Source organism: Macrosteles quadrilineatus, unplaced genomic scaffold (genome assembly GCF_028750875.1).
Source record: "Macrosteles quadrilineatus isolate MER2022 unplaced genomic scaffold, UCM_ALF_1.0 Scaffold_1__1_contigs__length_201487025, whole genome shotgun sequence".
NCBI classification, from domain to species: domain Eukaryota; kingdom Metazoa; phylum Arthropoda; class Insecta; order Hemiptera; family Cicadellidae; genus Macrosteles; species Macrosteles quadrilineatus.
Window position 1 is genome coordinate 168,699,455 of NW_026542594.1, and position 27,084 is coordinate 168,726,538.

Consider the following 27,084-nt stretch of genomic DNA (forward strand, 5'->3'; position numbering starts at 1 on the left):
CCCTGGCAAAGAACAAGGAAGATTATTAAAACAATCAGATGAAGTCTTTACAAAGAATGTTGTTTACAAAGAAATACTGTAAATAAAATACTTTTGTAAAATTGTATTTGTTTTTCATTATTTTACTCTTTTAGAAAATCAGTTTATTTTCTAAACAATTTCATTCTTTAAAAAATGTTCAGGTACTTACAAGGGCATATATTATGTACTACTGTAATTTCTAGGGACCGTTGTATTTATTAACTACAACGGGCTCTGTTGCTAGTTAAAATTAATAAACTAGAACATATTCGAATTAGGTTCACTGAGTCGCCCATTAAGTGACGAATGATCTTTTCCAAAGGTAGGTCTGCTAGTTTTATCTTCCCATCGAAATGGCGATCAAAAGATCCTAATAAGATCAATGGACGATTCTTAAGGAATCTCTATCCATAAAAACCAATATGCACAACAAACGTAATTAAATTCAGTAGTCTTATCTTGCTAAACTCAAACTGATCAAGGGAACAATTCCACATTAAAGACAATGATCACTAAATGGTTTTGGTTATGTTTTGTAATGCCGGCAAGAAAATATGTGGAGAAATGACTGAAATGAGGTGGTCCAGACTTAATTTGAAGATTGTGGAACGCATGTAACTAATTAGGCCAATAGCTCGATCCCCAGCCACAGGCTATAGTGGATGGTCTTTGGTCGGCTCTCTAAACGGGGAGAGCGGAGGTTAAAGAGAAGATTACAAGAAAGTGATGAGAGGAGCGTTTAGGAAATGAGCTATGAAATATGTAAAACCTTCGGCTTTATGAATTTTAGCCTTAATATTGATATAGACAAGATAAATGTTTGGAGGTGTGCCACTATTAATTTGGACTATATTTCTGAGCGAAAAATATGGTGGGCCGACATTGAATGCGTTGAAGACCATTCCGTCATAAACATGAATGGAATACATTTTTGTTAACGATGCGTGTAACAGTAATAACAATAATGACTAAGTAGCAATTAAGTATTAACAATTTCCTCCTCACAGGGCTGAATTGGTATATTTTTGTACAGTTCATTATAAAAAGGAAATAAATCAATGATAAACATTTTCTTTAGATTCAATTGCATGCAACCTTACACGATGCTGTTATGCACGGTGTAAATTGTACTTACAGATTGAAATATGCCATCTGTAATTTAGTATTTATACTGAAATCCTCGAAATGTTAAATAAAGATACATAATAATAAAATACAGCGAAATTCAGGGTTATCTCATTGAACTATATGTGTATTAGTATTATTCTAAGGGTAATGTAAACCAAAAACAACTTCAGATAAACCGAACAGTAAGCCTACAATAGGACGAAAAGTTTACTTCCAGATCCAAAGTCAACGGGTACTACTACCATTTGCTCATTTGTGAGCTGTTAATAGAGTATAACTCATGTCAAACACATAGTCTAGATTGCATCACTGCACGATTGGTATCACTGTGATTGGTAGCAGATTTCCAATTAAACACAACCACATGGCTCCACTTGAACCTCCCGCCAGTCCGGCACCGGAAGTTGGAGTTTACCGGATCCGGAAGTTACACCTGCCTCGCCAGTTTCCCATACAAGGCCTTGGAATACCGTTGTCCGCAAATCGTCGTCGGTTGAGAGAGATCAAAAGACAGTATTGTGTTAAGTATAGTGGTAGAACTGGGGTCAGGTAACTGTGGTCAAACGTCTGGACCGTTATTGTCCATCTTGTTCGAAATCGAGCACAAAGAAGAAAAGGAGTCACGATGGGAGGTCCATACTGAGCTTTCAGATGAAAACTACGTAGGCCTACATCATTTGATGGATATAGGCTAATAGTGCCATAATTATTTGATAATATAATAGTAAATGTTCCATCACTTTTATTTTAACACCATACTATAATATCAATAACTGTGGAAATAACGTTTTGTGAGCCGGGTACGAATAACAACGTTCCGCATTTGCCATCAGCTGTTAATATATTTAGAATAGAATTAACTGTTATCGCGTAACCATATCCAATGTCTTTCAGCCACAGATTAGTGATAGTGTAATTATCTGCATTGTTGTTGTCGACTACCAACCATAAACTAAAATTTCAATAGTTGCAATATCGATGCTTTGGGTACTGATTGAGTATTCTTATAATATTCGGTCTTATAACTTAGTAACCAATTCGTAGTATGGCGATTCAAATTCATAGTTGCGAACACTTTGGGGGAAAACAATAAAATGTAAGCTCTCAATCACACAGCAAAATCATCATTAATCCGGAACCCATTGGTACGGACATGGCTTAATCCGAACAGTCACACATTTAAAAACTGTTTACTGCCTGTGATACGATTAGTTGTATCTCCACTGTCAACTACAAGTGAGAACTATACTAGGCTTCAATAGTAAGCGCATAAAAGCAAATCCCTTCAAATTATATATGCAGAATAATTTCAAGAATCAAGTGTTTAAGTGTTTTTCAGGAATCAGCTATTTAAAACACTTTGTTTATGAATTATATAGGTACACTAAATATGAACCTGAAACCCTGAAAGGGAGTGAGCACTAATGTGAACACTACAACTCTATTCTAAGCTACACCTCCCGCTCAGAAATGGTGTGAGGCGATCACTGAATTTCTTCTCGTTGGCTTCTATACAGAATAAAGAGGAACTTAATAATACAGAAATAAAGAAGTCTCTATTTTTTTTATAATAGTCCAGTAATCAATGTAAGGTTCTATAATTTTGCCTTGAATATAAAAACTTAATATTAATGTTTTCGTATATATAAAAATATAAAGTGAATAAATATATGTGTGAATTTTAACGGAGTGTGTTTTTGGCCTCTTGGGACCTCAAAAAAAGTAGATCGGTCCCGGGTCAAGGTTCTACCATGAGACCTAAGGTAATACAGTAGCTTATTCCCTATATGGGAAATTCGATAAAATGATATTGTTTGTAAAACCCGCTGTCCTAGTTGATTATCCACTACGGTACCATTTTAAAGTTCATCTATGTCTTGTCAAACTATTTTTTTAACCAGTAAACAATCATTTTGTTCAAATCATCTCAATAATTGTTTTATGAGTTAGCAATTACAAATTACATTGAGTGATCAATTTATGGTGTGCTCAGAATATGAATGTGTAAACATGAATATGTAGCTCGGCGACTTATAACCTCTAAAAGAAATCGCTTGAAGATATTAGTACGTCTTCCCTTCTATAGTTTAGACTAAAGGAGTTTTTAATCTCAAACTAAACACATTTATTACTTTTTTCAACTTATATGATTTTAAAAACCGTTTAAACTGCCTTATTGTTGTTATTTCTAGCTTAACTGAGTCATGTATATATATATATATATATATATATATATTTAATTTAACTACTATAAAATTTATGCTTAAAGTAAATTATAATGCGAATTCTTGTGTGTTTGGTGATTTAGATTTCCCCGAATTCAAAATGCTAGTCCACGAATTCCAGACGCGGCGCGCTTAGCTCACAGCTGTTGATTTGTGGTTGAGATGTGTTGGATCAGTTGTCAGTGAGTCACCATTTCAACGCCTCCACTCATTGTCAACTACGTCAGCTTCAACGATCAAATTTATGCTCAACCACAAAACGTGTAAGCCACAGACAAGAGAATAAATATTACTTCTCGTCTGTGGTTAAATACTGACTGTGGTTTGAATGTGACTGTATTACACATTTGACTATCGATGGAAGTTGACATCGCGTCCCAATGTTAAATTTGTAGCCAGTTTTACAATGAAAATATACGTAGTTTGTCCACCGATAGATTGTGCCGATATATCAACTATTGGTTTGAGTCGAATACGCCATTTTTTTACCAAGTCAAAGTTATAAGGGTGAAAACAACTGCTACGTCTCATTAACTCTCCAAATGGCAGGGAAAATGTAGTTTTCTTACTCTGTGGTAGCTTACTCTGTGAATGACTCATTCAATTATGTTCTATATGAATGAAACATTGGCTACAGCTGTGCTTGTCCACATAGATTAGAAGGGACGACTATAATAATTTAGGCCTACAATTGTATCTAAAACACAATGATTGAATTTAAAAATTGCGTCTCCACCTTTTGATTTTACTTGTAATTGCAGCTTTATGTTATCCTCTGAAATTCAGTACATATTTATGTAGTACACATGGTTAACCGAATTACTTTTAAGTCTGACACTTTGTGTGTGTGTACATGTCTTACTTAAATAGTGTGCATTTTACAGTGTACATTTTACTATTAGCCTATGTGTTAAATAATAGTGAACAGACAATAGTTTTTAAACTATTGTAAACCATACAGTATTGGATTGGCGAAATTAAAAACATAGTACCAGGAGACCGAGCTTTGTTCGGATTGAATTAAACACTAAATTTATTAGATAAGTTATTTTGCTAAATTAAAGACGTTTATTATGTACGGTAATCAATGTAAACAAACTTTAGATGATACAAAGAAAACATTTTAATACACCTTTATAAATGGGTACATATTGCTATAAAAAGGTATTGACGATATTGGGCACTTTAAAAGGGCTGTAGGGTGGAAACTGGATTATCCCCAGCCCTGTAACCAACTCCAATCGATTTCTCGTGGCCTAATACCCCATTATAAAAAAAATTAAAATCCTTGGACGAAAATAAAAGTTTGTCCGTACACGCGCTTGTTTTAGATTATAGGAGTAGGATATGATGGAAATTGTAAACAAAACGCACTCTACATAGCTTTCTTCAGCTGCGGTTGAACGTTTTGGAAAATGTCTACACATTATTTTGAGATATGTACTAAACTTTGGCATCAGTACAAACCTTGGTTTAAGGATCAGAAAACTAATTTGAAGGACGCTTTGATTGAATATCGTGAAAACTTTGTTGCTGTTAAGATTATCTGATTCTTTATCCATATAATTAAAATCCCAAATGATCAAGGAAGGTTTAGTCCAGCACTGGACCATAACAAATCCACCGATAGACTTTACACAGGTTCACCATAGATAGAACCATTAAAACTGTTCAGTGAATGGTCCGTTGTGTGTGCATGTGTGTGTGTATGATTATTATGCGGCTCACACAGTACCCAACACCTTGGCCAGAGGTTGGTGACGTTTTCACGTTTGGCAAATACTCTCAATGGCAGTCTCACTATTTGCACACTAATGAGCTGGTAAAAAAATGACCAATGACTATATACTTTATACTAGTTTTAATTAACAAATAATATTAAAGTCAGATGTAACCTGCAGAATACGCGAACATCTAGTGCTAGTTTCTTTATTAAGAACTTTTGTTAGAAGATGAAGAGGTTAATCTGAAAATCGATGTCTTCGTAGAACCAATGTCGGTAAATAACGATATTAAGACATTTTTTCGTCCAAAAATGCTGGACATTAAAAAACAAAGTACCATTCGAATAAATAACGGTAGTATACATATAGATATGTATCCACCATATTATAGCAATTTTCTTTATTTTATCGTAAATCTTTTACAATTATTGAAAATATGATAAGTGTCTCTCGAAGCTCGATATAGAGTAAACTCCATAGTACACCTCGAAATCAATATTTTTGTATTATGGATTAGTTTGAAGCAAATCGTATGAAGAAACTACGATTTCGCTTAGTTTGCAGGGTTTTTGCAACGATGGGCCCTATTGCAACTGCAACTATGAATTGATTTAATTTAATTGTTTAATCCCCTGTTACATGGGCTATTTTATTATAGCAGGAACAGTAAACTATAATTTTGCACCAGTAGTATGAATATTATTAAGTTTGTTTGTAAATAAACAAGTAGTTCAGATGTAACTAAAGAAAACCCCATTAATCTCTATGCTATGGTCGTTGGTATGTATTCAAGAACGAATTGGAAACCCCAGGACAATGCCTAAGGGCTTCCCGAAGTAAAAATAGATCTACAATCGCATAGCTGTTAAGAAAACATAAGACATCAAATTCAAAGTAATTTGTGCAGTATCTTTGAGTAGGCCTATGTCAAACAGAAACAATAAAAATCATTGTTTCAGTAGGATACAGTTTAAAATTGCAAACAATTATTGCCAATACTGTAATACATTTTTATACATAATTATTTCATGTTTAAAACGATCACCTATTCAAACTTAGGGTGAAATATTTTTGAACTATGGATCATAACCTTATTATTGTCTTTAAAATGTACAACATCCATTTGGCTTAATGATGTAGAATTTGATATATTTAAATTTTATTTTACATGAACAAAGCGTTAACATGAGTAAAGGTGAAATATTTCCTAATATAACAAATATACATTCAATATAAAGTATTAATATTACCAACTTTGTTGCTTTGAAACTACTGTATGTGTAAGTGTTAAAAGTCAAGTTGAAATTCTACGACCTTAAATAAAAAAACTTACGATACGATACCAATCAATAATACAAAAAATCCTAATGTGCATGCACAAAACATATTTCGAAGTTGGGGTTTTCAGAAAAGACAACATTTTGGTTGATTTTTCACCACAATCTATTCATAGGTTATTAAATTATTTATGAGCTTACCCGTGAGCAAATCCCTGTAATCCATGATTACCATACCAACACCTATCCGAACACCATTCACTTAGTTCCACCCGGAGACTCGCGACAATCGACAATGCCACTGCCACTGCCACACAAATCACAACGGCGCAACAGAACCACAGCCACTGCTACTGCTTCCCAGCTGATAGGACTCCCGCCAAGCAATGTGTGGCGCCCCTAGCGGCTGGTTCAGTACACTACCGCTACATTGTTGAACCACAGACAATATAATACTTTAATGTTTCCATTGTCTGTGGTCCACAGCTGGTTTTTCTGCTTCAGGCGCCTATTGGAAGCAAAGAGTTTTTTTGCAATTTCCCGCATATTTCTTTTTTAGTGTTCTCCATTACGTTTAACACCATAACTTTTTTATTTTTTTAGCTAGAGAAGTCAAATTTTGTACATATGTTCTTCAATATATTATTGTGCACAAACAGTATCATGAAAATTTACATATTATTAACCATAATCCTTACATATTTTTTATAAAAAAAAATAAACTAAATTTTGTAAAAAAATTAAAATAAAATGTCTTTTATCTTTTTTTAATAACATATCAAAAGCTATGCTACAGTTTGGAAGGCTATTTATTAGCTTTAAAACAAAGTTTAAAAAAAAATGGAATACGTGCTATTGCTATAGGTACCAAAGGAGTTATGCTGTAAAACGTAAACGTATGTTTTTTTTAATCATATTTTATCATATTTCATATCATATTTTCTTTTTAGTTTTACACTAGGATACACTTTGATAAAAAAAATCTAGGCCATTTATAAATAAAAAGTATTTTTGGGTACATTGCCCCCTTAAGTAGGTATAACATAAATGAATATTAGTAAAAAGGTCTAAACCTAGTGTTGAGAATAAAACAGGCGTAAACTACATGCATTTACCTCAAAACAAGTTACATAACAACGAATTAGTGTCCAAATAAAAGTAATAATAGACTCTTAACCTATAAATTAATCTGTAATAACGGGATCACTATAAAACACGTAACGAACTAAATTGTAGTAGGTAGATATCGAATGAATGTACTGTACTAGAAGGAGAGGTGTGAGGTGATGTACGTGAATACATCGAGGACTACTATGTGCCACTCCCTCGTCCCCAACTAAGGGATACGATTCATGGCCTCCGAATAATGTTTGATTTTGTCTTCAACTCCTCCGATTCTGATGAAATAAAATTCTTTTTCATCAGAATCAGAAAAGCAAACATTGTCGTGGAGAGTTGGAGTATTTATTTATTATCGATCTGACTATCCAGTGCGGGAGTCAACGGATAAGAAGGTTTTTTTGTTACCCACCACGGCCTTAACTTTAAAAAAAAATGCGACATTTTCAATTTATAGTTTATTATTATCTTACTAGCTGAAGCCTATTTTGTTTCTTGATTTAATATAAATTAATAGTTATAAATTAACTACAGTATTTACGTTACCAGTGACCACACGATCTAGTGGCGAATACACAAACTACTAGGCCAGTTGCCTCTTATCGCCGCAGAAGCGCTAGCTTTCTGGCTTCTGTGTCTTTAGCCACAGATAATATAAAGGGGTTATATTATCTGTGCTTTAGATAACATTAGAATAACTACAACGTAATGTAAAATACCCTCCCGAAGCAAATCTGCAGATTAGGCTAATACCAATTACCTAATTAAACATTATAAAATATTGTCTTAAAATGGCATTTCTATTCCTTGTATGGAGAAAACAATTTACGAGTATTCATAAAAATAAATAAAGCTGCCCTAAAAAAGGTTGCAAACGACATAGAAACTCCCTAAAATATTGAATAAATATAACAGCATTGATTAGCTTTGAAGTTCGTCAAATAAATTATTTCTCGTTAAAGTTAGTGACCGTCCTTTTTATGGTTAATGTATAATAATTTTCAAAAGGGAACGGTCCAAATCATATTGTTTCAAAAGTTCACAAACAAAATTGATAATGTTCCTCTAAAACCAATAGACAATTCCAATCATCTCCACTTTCGAAACGTAAACTTTGGGGAAATTTAGCTTGAAATATTCAAAGTTAGATCCATGGATTTATACCTTTTCCACATTGCCTTCATTAAGTTGATTTAGGTAAATTAATGTCATGTTTTGTTTTATTTATGTTATCTTCTTAAAACATACAACCTTCTAAGTTTGGAAAATTAAAAATTTCATTTTTTTTATCAGGTGGTTTAAGTGTTACTATTGTCCATTTGAGTATCCCAAATTTCATTCGAACAACTCATAGGTATTTTTGTTTGTTCAGGAAGAAAACGTCCGTCTGATTTTGTATATCTCGATAAAGAAGGTACTGAAAAAATAGTGGAATTTTCTCACACATGTAACTACTATACCCAGAATTATTCATTCTGATAGCCCCTGGGCTGGACTATGAATAATGACTTTATAGGCTTGCCTCCGTCAGTAGTCCAAAATTGTGTCTTATTTAAACTAATGTTGATCAAAGCTGACATGTTTCGTTGCACTGCAACATCGTCGGAGCTTTACGTCAAAAACACCAAATAATTTAAACGTGCAACGAAACATGGCAGCTTTGATCAACATTAGTTGAAATAAGACACAATTTTCGACTATTGACCTGTAAGCCTATAAAGTATACCCAGAAGTTGACTACGGATTTGTTTTAGGCCTTCAATGTTACGGGTGGGTCTTGAGAAGTAAATACTTATTGTCACAATGACAACAAAATTCAATCTATCTAAAAAAAATCATATTTATTTCCTATTTAAATAACATCAATTTAAATGAGTACTTAGGTTTACTGTTTAGGTAAGGTAATATAATACCCCCGCCGCAGCAAACCTGCAGACTAACCGAATTTCTATTTGCCTGATTGAATTTACACTAAAATGTCTCCTTAAAAATATAACATTTATTCCCTATTTAAATAACATTAGTTTAACAAGTACTTGCACTTGGTTGCTGCAACAGGGAGGGTAAAAAGGTGTTTTTCCATTGTCTGTGGTTGAACTATCTTTAAACCTGCATTCACTGACTTTACTGCAGTTAGACATCTCATTTTATTCTAAAATCTAAAGCATGTTTTTGATTTCATTTGTGTGTTTGTTATGTAAATGTTGTTGACAAATCTTTTCTTTGAGTACATTTTTAACTTGTACTTATGTCTTTAGTAACAAAACCATAAACTATCAATATATACTATTATAAAATTGAGGTGGTTTCTGTCTGTCTGTCTGTCCGCTGCCATGACTAAAATACTAAACCGATACAGCAAAGATTAAGCACAAAGATGGTCCACATATCCATGAGTGTCAATGTCAAAGGTCTATTCACTTCCCCAAATTCCTCTCCGGCTATGCCCCTTGGACGTCCAAAGTTTTGATGTGAGGTTTTCAAAAGTAAATATTAATAATTATTGGTCCCCATGGAAGCAAGCATGATAAAATTCACAATTTTATCTTTGCGTTGACATTTCAATGTAAAAAAGCAGAACTGCCGAAGGCTTATTTCACAATTTCTTATAGCTGATCCAAACAAATGAAATAATAACATATTATACAACTTTGTGGTAGGTTTATTTATACAAAAACTTTGACGTTGATTATTTATTCTTAAACTGTCATTAATATTAATGGAAATAAAAAAATATTCTATAACCATTGCTGTATCAACCCAGGCTCTGCTTTTGATTTAAAGAGTCTAAATTATAAAAATAATGATATTGATAAATTTTTTTGTAAACAGTAGGAAAAATACATGTAGGCTTTACTTTTTTGTATAAATTTGGTGGCTTTTTGTTTATTAATTTGAACTTTTTTATTATGTGTTTGAATTAGGTTGGTAAGACTAAAAATTAGGAGCAAAATTTGCTAGGGCATTATCTAGTTCTTTTAGACCTATTTCGCTAATATAATTTCTCATGGTAAAGGCAGGCTACAAATGAAATGTGTATATTAATTTTACCCTAGTATCAATATTGTATGTTGTTTTGGTTAGTTTGAAATCCTCTAAAGATTGAGAAACAAGAAAATATACACAGTGTCTCACCTGAAGTGAACCAATAGCTAACTCTTTTATTATGAGATAAGAAGTTAACTTCTTATGGGACACTCCCCTTTATTTTTTAAGATGTCTTTTGGGATGGTTTAGAATTTTTTTAATATGTCCGCCATTTTCCAACATGGCCGTCAACTTTGTTATTTCTTATGGAACACCCTGTATTTTATGATTGTTCTTGACATTCTTTCTCTAAAGTTACCTGTTTAGGAGTTTAGGCTTGCTGGCTTGTGGTGTACATTCTGCATCATGTAGCTCCTAAACGAGAAAATTTAGAGAGAGAAAAAATGCATAGAATAAAGAAGTCTTAATCTATCTACATTCAAGACCATAGCATACGACTGTTCCAATCAGTTAGCTGCAATTTTTTTAACGGTGGCTATTTTTGAAACAACAGAATCAATATTTTTAACTTAGGCCTATTTTATGATTTTTTTTAGAATGTAGATCTGTTTTAGTACATCTGTCAGGGTTGCAAGATTTCTACTATTGTGTTAAAATTTTACCAGGGTCCAACTCCCCAAGGATTTTGAAGAGAACAAAGAGGGAACGGAATACACAATGTAGGTAATCAAGTTTAATTCAGCACAAACATTATATATAGGAAAACAATATATTAAACTAATACAGAATATAAATCAATGACTAGAAATGAGATCGATTTTCCTGAGTTTCAGGTATCTTTTTCTGTATACTGTATCTTAAATACCTTCTAAAGTGAAAGTAAATTAGGCCTATAATAAATCAAAGGTTTTAACATGACAGAGAGTTGTAGGGTTCAAAATATTTTAACAGTTGATAAACGTAAGAGCGCTAAAAGAATTTGTTTGAATTTTTATCGTAAATTCAGTGGTGTATACACAAATAATTAAAACACAAGTCAATATTAAAAGCTACCAACCACATAGAAAATTTACAAGTTTTAAATCTAAGAGTATTTAACTAAATTTATGTTTAAAGGTCACAGTTTCAACAATCCTATTGGCTAGGCCTACTTATTTGTTTACCACACCAAAACCAGCAAATAACTGTAATCAGCAATAAACTAAACTAAAGAAAGCTAGATTTACTTGAGCAATAACTAAGTTGTTTTACACTAAAAGGAATATCACACATAAATAAAACTAACTTTTTAACTAACTTAACCTAGAAACAGCTTAAAAAATAAAGGTAACTACAAATGGCAACTTTTCTATCCTAAAGAAACTTTAAAGCTTGTTAAGACGGATGCTTACACACTACAAAAGGACTGGTTAACTTAAAAGTACAATACTGGTCTATCAATAATCTAAGTCTACGATTTTAATCATCATTCTACGCTAATTCAACACACGTCCCAGAATAGTTTAAAGCGTAACAAATTAATAATAGATTTAGAATGAGTGAGACTAGTGCAAGATAGTTGAAGGTGCTTAAGAATAGACATCACAAGATTAGATTGTTTTTCATTAACAGTAAATAATAGACCTAGAAGTCTAGAATCCCAACGTAATGGATCATCATTACCAATGCATTTTGAATCATTGGGTCGTTATGTACTTTGAAATATTTGATTTTTAACGGTACAAACATCAGCATAATTTTATAAGTACTGTAAATTTTTAGGGTAAAAAAATAAAACAAAATTAAAACAATTCAGTGAAACTACTGTGAGCCATGAAAAGTTACTCTACAGTAACAAGTTACCTATTATAATTAATAGAATTAAGAACACAATAACAACATTTTCATACCATTCTGAAATTCAACAAACAAATTAAAAAATATATAGAAGAAGAGCTCATTTCGTTCACAACAACCAACCAAAAGGATGACAAAATATCCTTTCAATCTAAGCGTAGGGATTCTAGGTTTAAGATAATAGTTTTAACTAAAAAGGATAACTCGTTTAACGACTATTAAAATTTATTTTAGGGTGATACCCTATTTTAGGATAGTTTATCAGCATGATTACTATACATCACAGCTTTATACACACGCTATTTTGTTCACGACAATAAAACAAGCAATAGCAAGTTGTAGAAGAACTGTTAACATTTAACATTAATTTCATAAGCTATGATACTATTTACATATTTCTATACAAACAAAAAATATAAAAATAAAATCAAGTTTTACTTTTACTCAAGATAAATTAAAGAAGGTACATATGTATACATTTCTTAATCCTCATGTATATACATTTATTTACTACAATATTTGGTTTAAAAGAGTACCTTTTATTAGGGTAAAAACACCTACGAAAATTAAAAACAAAAATTATAATAATTTTAACAAATAGTTATCAAAGAAGAAAGTAATCATATACTCATATTATAAAGGTATTGTATATAAACAATAACACAAACTTTGTTAGTACAAAGTGGAATTTATTACTCCTGGATTTTATATTTTTACTTATAAATGTTAAAAATTTACGAATAAAAAATATTTGTCTTGTCATATCAAATAAAATTAGTCAACAATTGGTCTTTGAAACCTTGGTGTTATTTTATCCTGATGTATACCCTGTTACCATAAACAATGAAAATGATCATGGGTCGTGATAACAAATTCATTTTACAAATTGGTGGCCTTTGTCTATAGTGTAGGATAGGAAGCATATTACAATTTTGTACATTTTTTTAAGGAGTTCCCATTAATATTTTTAATAATTTTACAGTAAAATCATCAATAATTAAAAATATTACTTCTAATCTAAATAATTTTTTGTATGTACTGTAATAACATTTTAAAAATATCGTGCACAAAAGTTAAGTAATAAAGAAAATATGCATTCGCAGATCGTAATTGGCACCGTTAGGTGAAAAAATGAACTAAGAAAAGCAGCTATAATATTTGCTCAAACTATATATCTAAATAACTTTTTTTATTTTTAGTATGAGAACGAGTTTTCTGAATTTAAAGTCTTGCTAACCATATTTGTTCTTGTAATTCTTGTAATTGTGGCAACAACAAAATCATTAACAAATAATGTATGGCTATAACAGACATTTTAATAATTTTAATTATATGAGACCACAATCAGTGAAGTTTAAAAAATTGCATAGCCATACTTAACTATCAAGTACCAAAAAATTCTTTGAAATCGTATCCGTTAATCTATGTAAACAACAAACATACATTTAGATAGACTTACATTCAAACATTGACATTTCAGGACATGTAACGGATCTGTATAAGGTATAAAATTTTAAATTATTTACAAACCATTGCAACAATGAGACATCAACAAATTCTGGGAAGAGTGAAAGAGACACATGAGTAACAGGTGGTTTCTTTGAATATCCTGGGAAGTTGAGAGTGCTTGTAGCGAATGTATCTAGCAGACATAGGATTGGTGCACTCGTGTACAGATAACATTTTATAAGGTGGCACTTAGGGGCTGCAGCCCTTGGCAAGGGGAAGGTGGAAATGCGCTCAGGTCCTTTTAAAAGACATCAACCCTTGGACTTCCCCCAACTCATCGAGTTTGCCATCGCATCACAACTAATACAAAACACAACATTCAAAGGCTCTGCTATGAAAATTTTTCTACGATAGACCAAGACCGATGGAAGCTAAAATGCGAACATCATACATAGGTGATATGACATCACGGAATCATTCATCATTAACTTCAGCAGCAACTCGGAGAGCAGCAATAACGCAAAATCAGAGGACTCGGCTGCGAAGATTCCAGAGTTCAAGAGCTGCAATAAATAACAATAACACTACACAAACGCAATGTGCAACGTTTCCTTAACATAAAGTAATTGACTATTTTTTTTAAAAGCCGCTTTCTATATTGCTAGGATTGCAAATGTAGCAAATTTGTCTGGACTAAATCATCATAGTTCATTCATTATCATTCAAGCTTTGTAAACCAAACCAAATAATCTTCGCATTGTACATACAAGCGGCTGATATTAAATATACTGATCGGGATCAGAAAGTACCAATATTATATTTCATTATGGAGTAGAGAATATTGTTTCAAAAATATTTCTTTATTATATGGTTTAACTTTAATTAGAGATTTAAATAAACTTATTTTTACTTCTCAATGTATCCTAAACTGTACAATGACCTCCCCTGTAACCTTAAGATGCTGGGTGTCCCAGCTTTTAGATCTAGGCTGAAGAAAATGTATATAGTTGTAGATACCCAAAATATTGTAAATAGGGGTATTTTGTTTTGTCTTTAGTTTTAAGTTAGGATTAGTTAATTGACAAGACTCATCCTATAAAACAGTTTGTACTGAGGAGCGCTTGCTAATAAAAGACATTTTTATTTATACATTCATTATAGTAGAAATAATAGGAAACCGAATATCACTACGGAGTGAAATAAATATTCTTTTTAATACTTATTTCCAGTGAACTTTCATTTTCTCTTAAAGTTAAACTATATAAAACCGTCCAAGGAATCCAATTTAAATTAGATAAGAACAGAAATGATTGTTAAATTATTTTTGAGAATACTGCATAATTAATAATCACATGCAATTTTATTATTGGATTTTGAACTAGGTTGTTCATGGAAGCGTGCTAATAGATTGTCTAAGGGGTGGTAAGCAATCTACGGATGAAGAGTAACAACAGTGCCTGATGTTTTCTAGAGGAGCCAAGTGCCATCTTATAAAATTATATCTGTACTACAATGCTGTGCTGGTGGAAGATTAGACGGTGGTTTCCTTGAATATCTTCGGTGGTTCGGAGTCCTTGTAGTGAATATATCTTGTGATAGATGCAGGATCAGTTAACATCCTTTCGTCCACAACAATGTTCGATCTTTCCCATACGTCTGCATTCTTAGCTCCTGAAAAATAACACAATGAGCTGTTGACCAAGGATTTCATGAGATATCAGAAAAATTGATAAAAAATTAGTGTATTTTTTTGCCACACTACACTGTTTTAATGCTTCCTGAAAACAGCTGTTTACACATCAAAATTAGTTTACTGCACTCATATGGTAATCCCATGGGTATGGAAACACCCATTCTTGTCCAGAAAACACCCATTTTCTAAACTAGTGGCTTAATATTTTATTTATATTATTTTTTACTATGCCTTAAAAATAAATGCTTTTGATTCGAGGTATTGCAAATGCACAAATTGATTTTAATATCATACATATAATAAATAACATTTCAGAAATAACATTCTAAACAACGGTATGTTTGTTATTAAAAATTATATTTCCCAATCTATACTTTTGCTTCACCAAGTTGTAACCCATATTGAAATGTAAAAATTAATGATATGAAGCAAATTCGATTGATAATCAAATATTTAGCTGTATCAAATCAGTGATAAACAATTAACTAAATACTTAGGAACAAAATACTACTCACCCAAACAACAACTTATTGAAATAACACTACTCAAGCAAGGTTCACACCTATATCTTGGAACTTCCAGTTACTTTTCTATGCGAAAATGAAACAACAAAGAAATAAAATCACACAAAAACACAAGAGCAAAACAAAATATGGAACATGCTAATCACACTACGGTCTAATATCCCTTAAACACAAATTATATGCAAGAGAACCATTATGTTTCTGTCATTATATATATAAAAAAAAAATAAATAAATAAATAAAACCTGTCAAAGACAAATTCCCACAGACTACATATGTTTACAAAGTAGAACTACAGAATTGCTCCATTATACCTGCCTAAATGGTGCAAAACTGTTAAAAAAATAAATAATTATGTAAATTCACTACTACAACAGATTCACAATGTTCCTCTTTGAACTGTTCAATTATTCAGTGATTTAACTATGAATTTTTTACTCTCTCCCCCTATACACGTTTATATGGAAAAAAGTAATATTTTCATCAACATTTTCGAGTTTAAGTTTTGGGTGGATATATCCATTTTTGGTCAACCTAAAAAAAAATTGATTTTCCAAGTGATGTCTGTATGTGTGTGTGTACAGAAATACAGACCACGCCTGTGGTATAATTTTGATGAAATTTGCTGAGTTGGTCTAATCCATGGTATCTTCAGGGTTTTTTCATTTTAATTTTTAATGGTGATTTTCCCATAAAATAACAAAAAGGTCTGATTTTTACAAAAATAGCTAAAACGATTAAAATTTAGTAGTTAGGTAGTTATATTCTTTTTACCTAAAAATATGGTAATACCCTCATTACTGTAAAAATTACAGTTAAAAATTATTATTACTTTTAGGATTTGTCCATAAAACATAGTTACTCCCACCGCTTACTTATGATAAAGGTTTTTGACAAGCTAATGGGAGAAAGTATGTCTCAGATTGTTGATACCGTTTATTTATAATGTTTTACCTTATAAACAAAAAATGCAAAACTGTTTTCAAATAAGTTTTTAATGGACAAACTTACAGAAAGGATTACCAAAAGTAGCAGAAACCCTCATTTGAAGCGAAATTCAAATGGTTTCACCCAACACGTCCACCATTTTATTTTACATGTGTCTCTTCCTCTACACTTTATTACAGATTTCTCATGAGTTGCAAATCAGACCTACGACTGGATTCGAACCCTGAATCTTCTAACCAGAGACAACGCCTTAGATCGCTCATCAAAATGTTTGATTCGACATTAAAAATTATTTCCATATTGTCATCATATTACAATTTACTTTCAAACAAGGTTTTAAATTAATTTTGCAAATAACAAAAATCCAGATGAATTACTGAATGATAAATTGCTAGTCTTTGAATCTAATGGGGTTTTTGGGAAAATCCTAAGATCTCTGGAATTTTTATCTAACAAATTTCACTGCATTTGAGTTGAATTGGATTGAAAATATTGGGCTAAGAGAGAATGTAAAATTAATATGAAGAGCTAAATTCCAACACATATACTCAACCTATTGTTCTTCATTTAATCTCACCAAAAAAAGAGATCTTAGAATATATTTGTATGTAGGGAAAAATAAAATTTATCAAAAAATAATTGGAAAAGTGTAATATTTTATTTGTAAAACTTAGTATACTATAAGCGTAGCACAATAATATAATATTAACTTTCCATAAACTTAATTTACTGGTTTGATTTACGAATTAGTTTTAATCTGCTTAAAATTCAAACACAAAAGGTTACTAGCATGATTAGATTATATTTTAGGTACTCAATTCGTTTGATTTCTGTTTCAAAACCACATAGTGGTTACATAAAATAGGAATAATCTATAAAATATTGGAAAGATACAATACGTACGAAAAAATAGGTTGTTGTAAATGCTATTTGTACATACAAGCACAATAAATGTCAAAAAACTCAAGACTACATAAAGTAAAATCGATATTAGATGAAATGTTGTCACACTAAGCTTTTGTCCATATAAGAGAGTCAATAATTCTGAATCAAAACAAAATATCCTAAATGGTTAATAAAGGGTCAAAAAGCCTTGTAATCTAAATATTGAAACTATAATAAAAAAACATCTAAATTGAAAGCCTCACTTTTTACACAATGAGGTTTAATTTAAAATTAATTTTTATTTGGAATGTTGGCCCTACCCACCAGAGTAGCCACAATCTCGTGATTTTTAGATTAAATCATAACTATGAGCAAAGGCGTTTTACTTAGTTACTATACAATCAAATCAAATTTAAACAATACTCCTGTTGCCAATTAATGAAACCTATTGTATGGGCGATAAATATTTTTCAATATAAATAATGTTCTTAGCTAATATAGAACTTCAAGAAATTGCAAAACCTGATATTCAATACTAATTTAGAAAAGCAAATCAAAAAGCGTAGTTTGATTATGGTAAACTGAAACATTTTCAGAAAAAAAAAATAAAAGTATCTACAAAATCACAAAGAAGAATAAAAACACCACATGACAAGAAGGTGCATAACAACACAAAAACAAAAGTGACAACAAATATTAACTAATGCTTCAGATGAAACAATGATGCATTACTCTACACAAGAAGCAAAAAGTAAGCTTCGGATTCATCAACATATATATCACTGTGAAAATCCAAAAAACCTCAAATATTTTTTAGAGAAGATTAAACTTGTAACTAATTGATCTAAAGTCGCTATGTTATAACTCTTGTACTAGCAGTTAATAGTATAACTTTGGTGTAAAAACATTGATTGCAGTTTGTATTCCAGTACAGCTTAAAATTAAGAATCTAAAAACATTTTCTAGACAATTCTGGACTTCAAATTCAAGCCTTTCAATTACTATTGTCAAATTTTCTTATAGAAAAGTTATAGCCCTCGACATTTACCGTATCACTTTCAAGATTAGTTACAAAATATTAAAACAATATTATAAACAATGTAACATATTTCGGAGACTGTAAAACTAAGTAAAAACAAAAGAAATAAAATTATTTTGTACGACTAGGTTCAGAAGCAAATCTAAAGGCCTCAAGATTGACTCGTTAAAAGGGAAAAGGTTGGATTGAATACTGAAAACAATAATATTTGTTCTGGTACTATATAAAACATTTAACTTGGTAACATAAAACATAAACTATTGCTAATGGTAAAGTTAATGACTGTCTATATTACAATAAACTCTATGGCTTGAAAAATCATTAAGAGTGTTTGAGTAGACTAATAATTAACAGCTTATTACTGTACGTACACTAAGTATACTTTGAGTGATATATCACGATATTGAACAACACCTGTCATTACCAATTGAAGCATTATCTAAACTATCTTTGTTCCCTGAGATGTTGGATTTAATACTGTTCCTCTGACTCTTGGTCAATCTGCGTTTCTTTCTGCACCGTATTGGGCAGCAGCTCTTACACTTCAATTCCGTTTTCAACTCTAGAGGAATTCTTCCACCAGAAATATCTTCCACACTCTGTATAGGTTCGTAGGGCTCCTCCAAAGATATTTCTTCGAGAACAGGTATTTTACTTTCTGTCATTTCACTGTTTGGACTATTATCACTTTTATTCAACCCAGAGTCTTCGTTGTTCTCGTCATTACTGACTTCTTCAAACCATTCTTCGTCAGAGGAACTGTGGTGACTTTGCAATCGAAGAAGCGAGTTTTGCAAATTCGAGTCTGAAATAAGCCTAACTCTAGAGTTACTCCTCCAATTGTTTGTTGTTCGGCTAGAAATTGAGACTGAACGAGCTCGCCAACTTTGTGACTCACTCATGCATCTACATCCCCCCTGACGCAGCATACCTACACGGGGAACCTCCACAAACGACGCAGACTGCACTCGCTTCACTATATATCTATCATAGACTTTTGGCTCCTCGACCTGCGGTAGTGGTCGGAACGGAGCTTTCACAGGGTCAAAATCTACACCGATATTCCCCTCTGAGCTAAGCCTACTGAAACTCAATTTTTCTCGTTTGTCCTTTGTAAAATCCAAGAGTGTGTCCATATTTTCCAATCTGATTGGAAAATCTACAAAAGCATCGTCTATAGTGTCATTGACAGGTTTCACAAAATCTAGATGGGTTTCTATTATTTGGATACTGTTTGATGAATCCGTTCGCTCCAAGAGTCGAGCCGCCACACTAGGCTCGACTAGGGAGGGGGTAACATGCAGCGGAGGGCGGTTGTCACAACAGACTACCCTACCTGCCTCACCAACTATGCTTAGTCGCAGGAACACTGGCTAAAACAAACAAACAGACATGCGGGTAAACCAACCGACGAAATAAATGTGATGAGTACCTTCAGAATCAATTGAGGTGAATGAAAATGAGATTTTAAAAACCCACAATCTATCAACTCCAATTTATCTTCTTGAAACTGTAATAAATCTGTGAATCTATCAACTGATCTAGACTCTGGATATAGTATACACAAAACTATTTCAAAGTGAAAGTAAATTTGAGTATCTAAAGTATGTCTGATATAGATTTAAAATTTCCTAGGGAGGCTAAAGCAGTTTCAAGGTTTGGAATTTAATGAACAATAGAATTTGGGGAAGTTAAATATATTTTTTTATAGCAATGCTTTAGAATAATAATAGTTAACTTTTTTATTTTGAAATTAATAATCAGACCACTAGTTTGAAAAAAAAAACTGTTATTACTTGTTGATAATCTTTTCCACCATGGCTATTTGCGTCATGTTTTAGATTTTTAATAGTTTAAAAACAGTGCTTCACAAAAAATTTTAGTGCTAACATTTTAATTTTAAAATTTGACGTTTTAGGAGGTAAGTTTTATTAGCTGTGTTTAGGGCTGCAAATAAATATTTTAAACGGTTCATAACAACATATTACAAAATAAGTGGAGAATGTTGGATTGAAAAGGTACAGGGGTGGTTACAATGTGCACCAAAACCAAAAACATAGATGATTTAAATTCACACAAAATTATTAAAGAAAACTACAAGGATAAAGCACTACTCTAGTATTTTCCAATACATCTAAAACTGAATATCAGTAAATTACTAAGAATGTAATGAAATGTCCGTGGGTGGGGTGCATTATAGTGATGTGACGTGTTTTTGACAAATTCTACTTTTACATCAGTAATTGGGAATTTGATAATATTCCTTATTCTATTTCCAAATGATAGTGTCGAGTCCAAAGACAGTGGTGCAATGTCCAAAGCAAAATTTTGAACAGTTTCAAACACTGTGTATACATTAAAGTTCTTGGAAAAATCACACAACAGTGAAATATTTTATCTCAACCATTGTAATTTGTTAGTATTTTGATGATATATAGTGTCCCGTTTAATTACGTCAAAAAGTTAAACTGTTTAATCACACAGAAACTATTTTCAACACAGGCTATTTCTTGAACTTTACAAATCCTGGAGATTATATAAAAACAAAATATGTCCTTATTAAAAAAAAAGAATAAATTATACTGCAGCTTGATTGTTTACTAGACTTGACAGAAACTACATTCTTTACTTTGTATTTTCATGGTTTACATTTTAATATTTATTTTAAATGTCTCATACATAAATTTGGCAATAACTTTTTAAATCAATCCTTTTCTCCTCTTACAGTGGTGATTTTACAATATTAACTTGAGAATTCTACAATGATATTGTCTGAATCTCGTAACATCACTAGTGCATCGTGATCGTGAGCGTGAGATGATTGGACTCACCCCGACGTCAGGGTAAGACTCAGGTACACCGGCTGCATGCGCCAAGCACAACACCCCACCAGTCAACCAAACTCCGTTACACCGTTTCATTAATAAATACAGTAGACTCTCAGTAATCTGGCAGATATAGGACCGTGATACTGCCAGATTAGTGAAAATGTCGGATTACTGGAATGTTATTAATAAAAACACTGCAACAAGTGCATTTTAGCACTTAAAACACGTCTCCGAGGATCGCGGGAACAGAAACAGCTATTTCCGCGATCAGGCATGACGACGATGACGTTTCCATGACCACGGGAGGCGATGATAACGTCTACACGGCCGCGGGTGATGATCAGAATTTTGCCGCGATCGCGCATGACAACAATGACGTTTCTGTGACCACGGGAAGCGATGATAATGTCTATGTGGCCACGAGGAATGTTCAATTTTTTTATGCGATTGCGGAAGACAATGTTAATGTCTACATGACCCGAGATGTTCATGATTTTGCTGCGATCGTGCAAGACAACGATGCCGCGGGAGTGGATGATGATGCCTTCTCGGCCGTGGGAGATAATCAGATTTTTGCTGCAATCACGGAAGACAACAATAATGTCTAAACAGCCGGAGGAGATGTTCATGATTTTGCCGCAATGGCACAAGGAGACGACGACGTTTACGTGACCGCGGGAGGTGATGATAATGTATAAACGGCCGCGGGATATAATCGGAATTTTGCCGCGATCGCAGAAGACCTCACCCGTCAAAAGACGCCGGATTACTGGAGTGCCCGAGTGGCGAAGTGCCGTATTAGAGAGGGTCTACTGTATTTATCAAATTTGTAACCATTGATCACCATAGTCGTGGACAGGCTGCCACAGACTCAGAGGTTGGGCTCGTGGCCTAAGCCAAGTAATGTTCACTAGCGCAGCTGTTAGTTCTTTATTACTGCTGCTCCACTGAAAAGGACCAGTCGCTGCGGTGAACGATACCCGGTTTACGACACGGGCCCAATCCTTGGGTCCACAGTAGCCTGTGCAAAACTATATCCTAATCATAGAAGTGACTTAGCTTTAGTGTTCATTTAGGATGAAGACTTACTTAAGTATATGGGTTATAAGGATTTTATGGGGCAGCAGGCTAACTTGGATGGGAAAGAGCCTGACAAAAGAAAGACAAAAACTATTTGTTCTATCTTTTACAATAAATAGAACTAGACATTCCATTCTCATGTTCAAGCTGAAATCTCTTTTAAAATTTATATGTCATATAATTATATCAAAGTATCAATAATTAAGGGGGAATAGTATATTTCATAACAAGAGTAGAAAGTGAGTCATACATATTTGAGACCATCTTTATCAAGCACTTTAAATGGTCAAGAATATGTAACACTTTCATTTGTGTTTTGAACGTTACTTTTCGCTACACTATAAAGAATAATTATTTTCTTCATTACAAAACTCACAGAATATTTTAGGTTATGCTTTCAATTTAAAGTTAAATATTTTAATACATTCTGTTTGTCAACTATTTTAATTAGGTTACTGATTTATCTATTCCAAATAAAGGTTGTAAGACTTTAGAATTTGTACTTTCAGAAAGGCTACAAAAGTCTAAAAAGCATGCAATATAATAGATTAAATATTTGTTAAGTTTTTTGTAGACTTATATTTGTAGACTATATATAGTTTAGTCTTTTAAATTATTACGTTTAGGGTGTCATGAATCTTTTGTCTAAGAAGGCTATAAATATTTGTTCACTGGGCTAGACCAAATTGATTGCACATTTAATGCATAGTGAGAAGAAATCATCAGAGATTAGTTGTTATAGATTGTTTAGAGATCCACTTTAAAATACAAGAACTTAGTTATGAGATATTTTTAATAATGGTGCTTGTATACCTGTGGCTGAGGATATAATATTTCATAGTATATTTGTAATTACCTTATGATCTCCCATACAAGTTTCCTCTCCAATAGAGCCGTATTCAATACTTTTCTCGTCGTCAATCTGTAAGAGGAAAAACAAATCACTCAACCAAGTTCTAGCTCTGACTTATAATTATTGTGAAATATTTTCAGGTTTTTTTTATACTAAACAGTTCTTAAACTGTTGTATATCCACCACACCACACAACTAAGTAAGAAACCATCATTTATTTGCTGCTAAGTTCTAAATTCCCTTTTGAAACATGATAAACCTATCAGGATAAAAACTGTAAAAGGAACTTTGGAACTGACTTATAAATCAACCATTGTACTCAATAAAGGCATTTTTTGACCTAAGAAAGATGATGGAAAACAAAATAAACTACCTCAATAATCATTGCAAAGCAAAATCAATTTTCAATTTTTGTATTATGAAGCTAATGTATTTCTTAAAGAAATCTATAAGTATAAAAGAGGATGTTTGTATATATATTTGTTTGTTTGGCAGTGATAAACTCAGACACCGCTGAACCGATTGCCACGAAACTTGGTACATACGTGTAGAATGTCATGTAATAGGTTTATACACCATCAATTTCGTGATCCGCCCAATCGGCTCCGCCCCAGTGGCTCTGGAGTTTCCCATGTTAACCTTATGAGAAATGGAATTAATGAATCTTAACAGCTGTTTCAATTAAACAAGTTAGTTCTGTTCTATGATGTTCAATAGCATTAAAGTTACAAGGATTACCAACAGGGTGCAGCACTATTATTTCTTTTACATTTATGACAACAGCTAATTTGCAGCCAAAAGGTGAGTGAGCGTAGCGAACGAACTTCAACCTGGAGGCGAGTTAGCGTAGCGAACGAGCTAACCTGAAGGCAAGTGAGCGCAGCGAACGAGCTCCAACCTAAAGATGAGTGAGCGTAGCGAACGAGCTCCAACCTAAAGGTGAGTGAACGAACTTCAACCAGGACGTGATTGAGCCATGCGAACGAGATCATCTTGAAAATTAAGAAGTTAAACGGGGCAAAGCCCGCGGGATTATAAATAGTCAAAGGCAAGACAACGTCTGCCGGGTTCAGCTAGTCACTTATAAAGATGTTTGCCTATTGCCTATTAACTATAAAATTAAGGACGCTTCTTTAGTTTAAAAACTATTGTTGTAGTGTAAGCGTGGAATTTTTTAATACTGTAGGGGGGAATGCTCTGGCTGAAGGCATTTAAATCCATTATTCACTTGTTCCTTGCTCAATACCTATCAGCTTAAATAAAATACACAAAAAGTGTTTGAATAACATTTTAAATGATTAATTATTTTGTAGAATGAATGACACTAATAGCAATTTGAAAATAAATTGGGTTTCTTTAACTTTACGTTTTATTTAAATCTCTACCTGATGGACAAGTAGCTTGGCAGTCTCGGAGAGGACGACGCGGTCGCACCACGACGGACATCGAGTCTGCATGTACTGTCGTCCACTGTGGGTGTCCTCCTCATATGGGTAACTGGGCGGAAACTGGATCGGAAACTCAAACAGCTGACCAGCAAAACAACCCAACTCATTGTCAAACTCCTTCAGCTGGAAAAGAAAAATGTAATACAATATTGCTGTTTTGAGGTTATTACATAATATGATGCACAAGGGTAAGGTTTTTAAGGATTGAATAAAGAATTAATTGGTCAGGGAACCCATCACAATTAAGTGCACAAAAAACCAACTAACTTCAACAACTAATATTGACAAGGTTTAGTCTAGTCAGGCACTCTTGTGCCAGTTTGGACTCTTTCCTATTTCAGGTAAGCCTGCTATCCTCACAAAATATCCTACATCCTAGGCCCTTGTGCTCCATGTTATATTCTTAACCTCTTACTTAAAACTAAGTATATCTACAATAATGACACAAATTGAAACATGTTTCAAAATATTATTTAAGCCATATTTCGTGGAATAGCATAACATGGAACATTAGCTATCAGATCATGTACTCGCTGTTTTTAAACTAACATAACCAACCGGTGTCAGAATTTGATTGCCAACGGTGCCTCACTCAAAGGCAAGTGGTTAAAAAACACTAATGCTAACCCCTACATGACTTTTCAAGGTTTTAGCTAACATAAATTTGTCATTGATCTTAGAGTAGCAGATGTTCCTGAATAGGTAAGGGTTCATATTGGTACAAGAAACACCAAAACTTTATAATAATAGTTAATGTAAGACTAAATTATTTATGCAATTTCTGTCAGACAGCAAAAAATATATTCAGGAAATGTTTTGGTGGTAGAACAACATTGTCAACCTTATATACTTGTGAGGTTGCTCAGTTAAAGCCCATTTATGTTAACTGAACATCTTCACAAGTTCTCAAAACAGATTATGGTGTTTGCACAGTAACATGTCCTGGACAAACTTTTTTTCCAACTATTAGACAGACATTGTATGAGTAAAATTTAAAAATAATAATTTTTTTTCTGTAAGCTTGGCCTTTGACACAATAATAAGAATACCAATCAAAAATTTAATTTTTGTTTACACTTACCCATTCTCCTGCATTTTTTATGAACAAATTTTGATGATCGTAGTGGCTGAATTCCTTTTTTCCTAGTGTTAAAATAACCTGAAATAAAAAAAGTAGTAACTATAATTATCAGGATGCTGAATTAAATATTAAAATACAATTTTGAATTTATGTCTTGACTTTCCATTTTTCTTGTCTTAAAAAGAGCACACGATAAAGTTTACAAGCGCAAGCGGAGCTAGACTGACTAGGAAATGCCTAGTTTTATTAGAAGGAAGTACTACGTTAAAAAGTGTTTTTCTGAAAAAATACTTAAAAAAAGACTTAACTTTCAGTTTTTAAAATAGATTGGTTTACCCAAATTGTTTTGGCTAGGGGCTCGGTCCCGTGGTGATGAGATATGAGGGGTTCCACTGTATGCGCAATTTATTAGTTAATTGCTGAATGTTATGTGGCAAAATCCATACAGATTGGCCATTAGTACATCAATTATACAGGGTGTCCCGGAACTCTCTACCAATATTTTAGGGCATTGATCCTGGGTATGAAACGTACCTAAATATCATATTTAAATTGTCCGAAAGTCCTTTGTTACTCACACAGCCGCCATTTTGTTTTTTTCAGTTATTAATTTTTTTCTAAGGAATGGTTAAAGATACGAAATGGAAACTTTGCACAAACATTTATGCCAACTAGACAAAGCTACAAAAAAATTATGAAGATTTTTCAAATTCATAAAACAAAATGGCGGCCATTTAAAATTTTCTTTCGTAAATAACTCAAAAACCATTGATTTTACAAAAATTTTAAATGGCCGCCTTTTTGTTTTATGAATTGGAAAAATCGTGATAATTTTTTGGTAGCTTTGTCTAGTTGTCATAAATGTTTGTGCAAAGTTTCCAATTCGTATGTTTAACCATTCTTTAGAAAAAAAATTAATAACTGAAAAAAACAAAATG

The 27,084-nt window shown here is 32.6% G+C and overlaps 2 protein-coding genes across 5 annotated transcripts in view; both read right to left on the reverse strand.

Moving 5' to 3' along the window:
- The window catches only part of LOC128983169 (uncharacterized), a 36,328-nt gene extending 29,642 nt beyond the window's left edge, over positions 1-6,686 (reverse strand). The window contains exon 1 of the mRNA XM_054402348.1: positions 6,577-6,686. Within this exon, the coding sequence (XP_054258323.1) occupies positions 6,577-6,610 (34 nt within the window). The 5' untranslated portion in view covers positions 6,611-6,686. The remainder of the gene's footprint in view (positions 1-6,576) is intronic.
- A 4,525-nt stretch (positions 6,687-11,211) lies between these two features.
- LOC128989497 (inositol polyphosphate-5-phosphatase A-like) overlaps positions 11,212-27,084 on the reverse strand; it is an 83,176-nt gene continuing 67,303 nt past the window's right edge. For 2 of the 4 annotated variants that reach the window (XM_054411395.1, XM_054411401.1), the window contains 4 exons: positions 26,147-26,224; positions 25,003-25,188; positions 23,621-23,686; positions 18,280-20,229 (listed from right to left, as the gene is read on the reverse strand). In XM_054411395.1, the coding sequence (XP_054267370.1) occupies positions 19,252-20,229; positions 23,621-23,686; positions 25,003-25,188; positions 26,147-26,224 (1,308 nt within the window). In that variant the 3' untranslated portion in view covers positions 18,280-19,251. Of the gene's footprint in view, positions 15,439-18,279; positions 20,230-23,620; positions 23,687-25,002; positions 25,189-26,146; positions 26,225-27,084 lie in introns of those variants that run through there. The other 2 variants (XM_054411413.1, XM_054411405.1) reach the window with 2 other exon arrangements.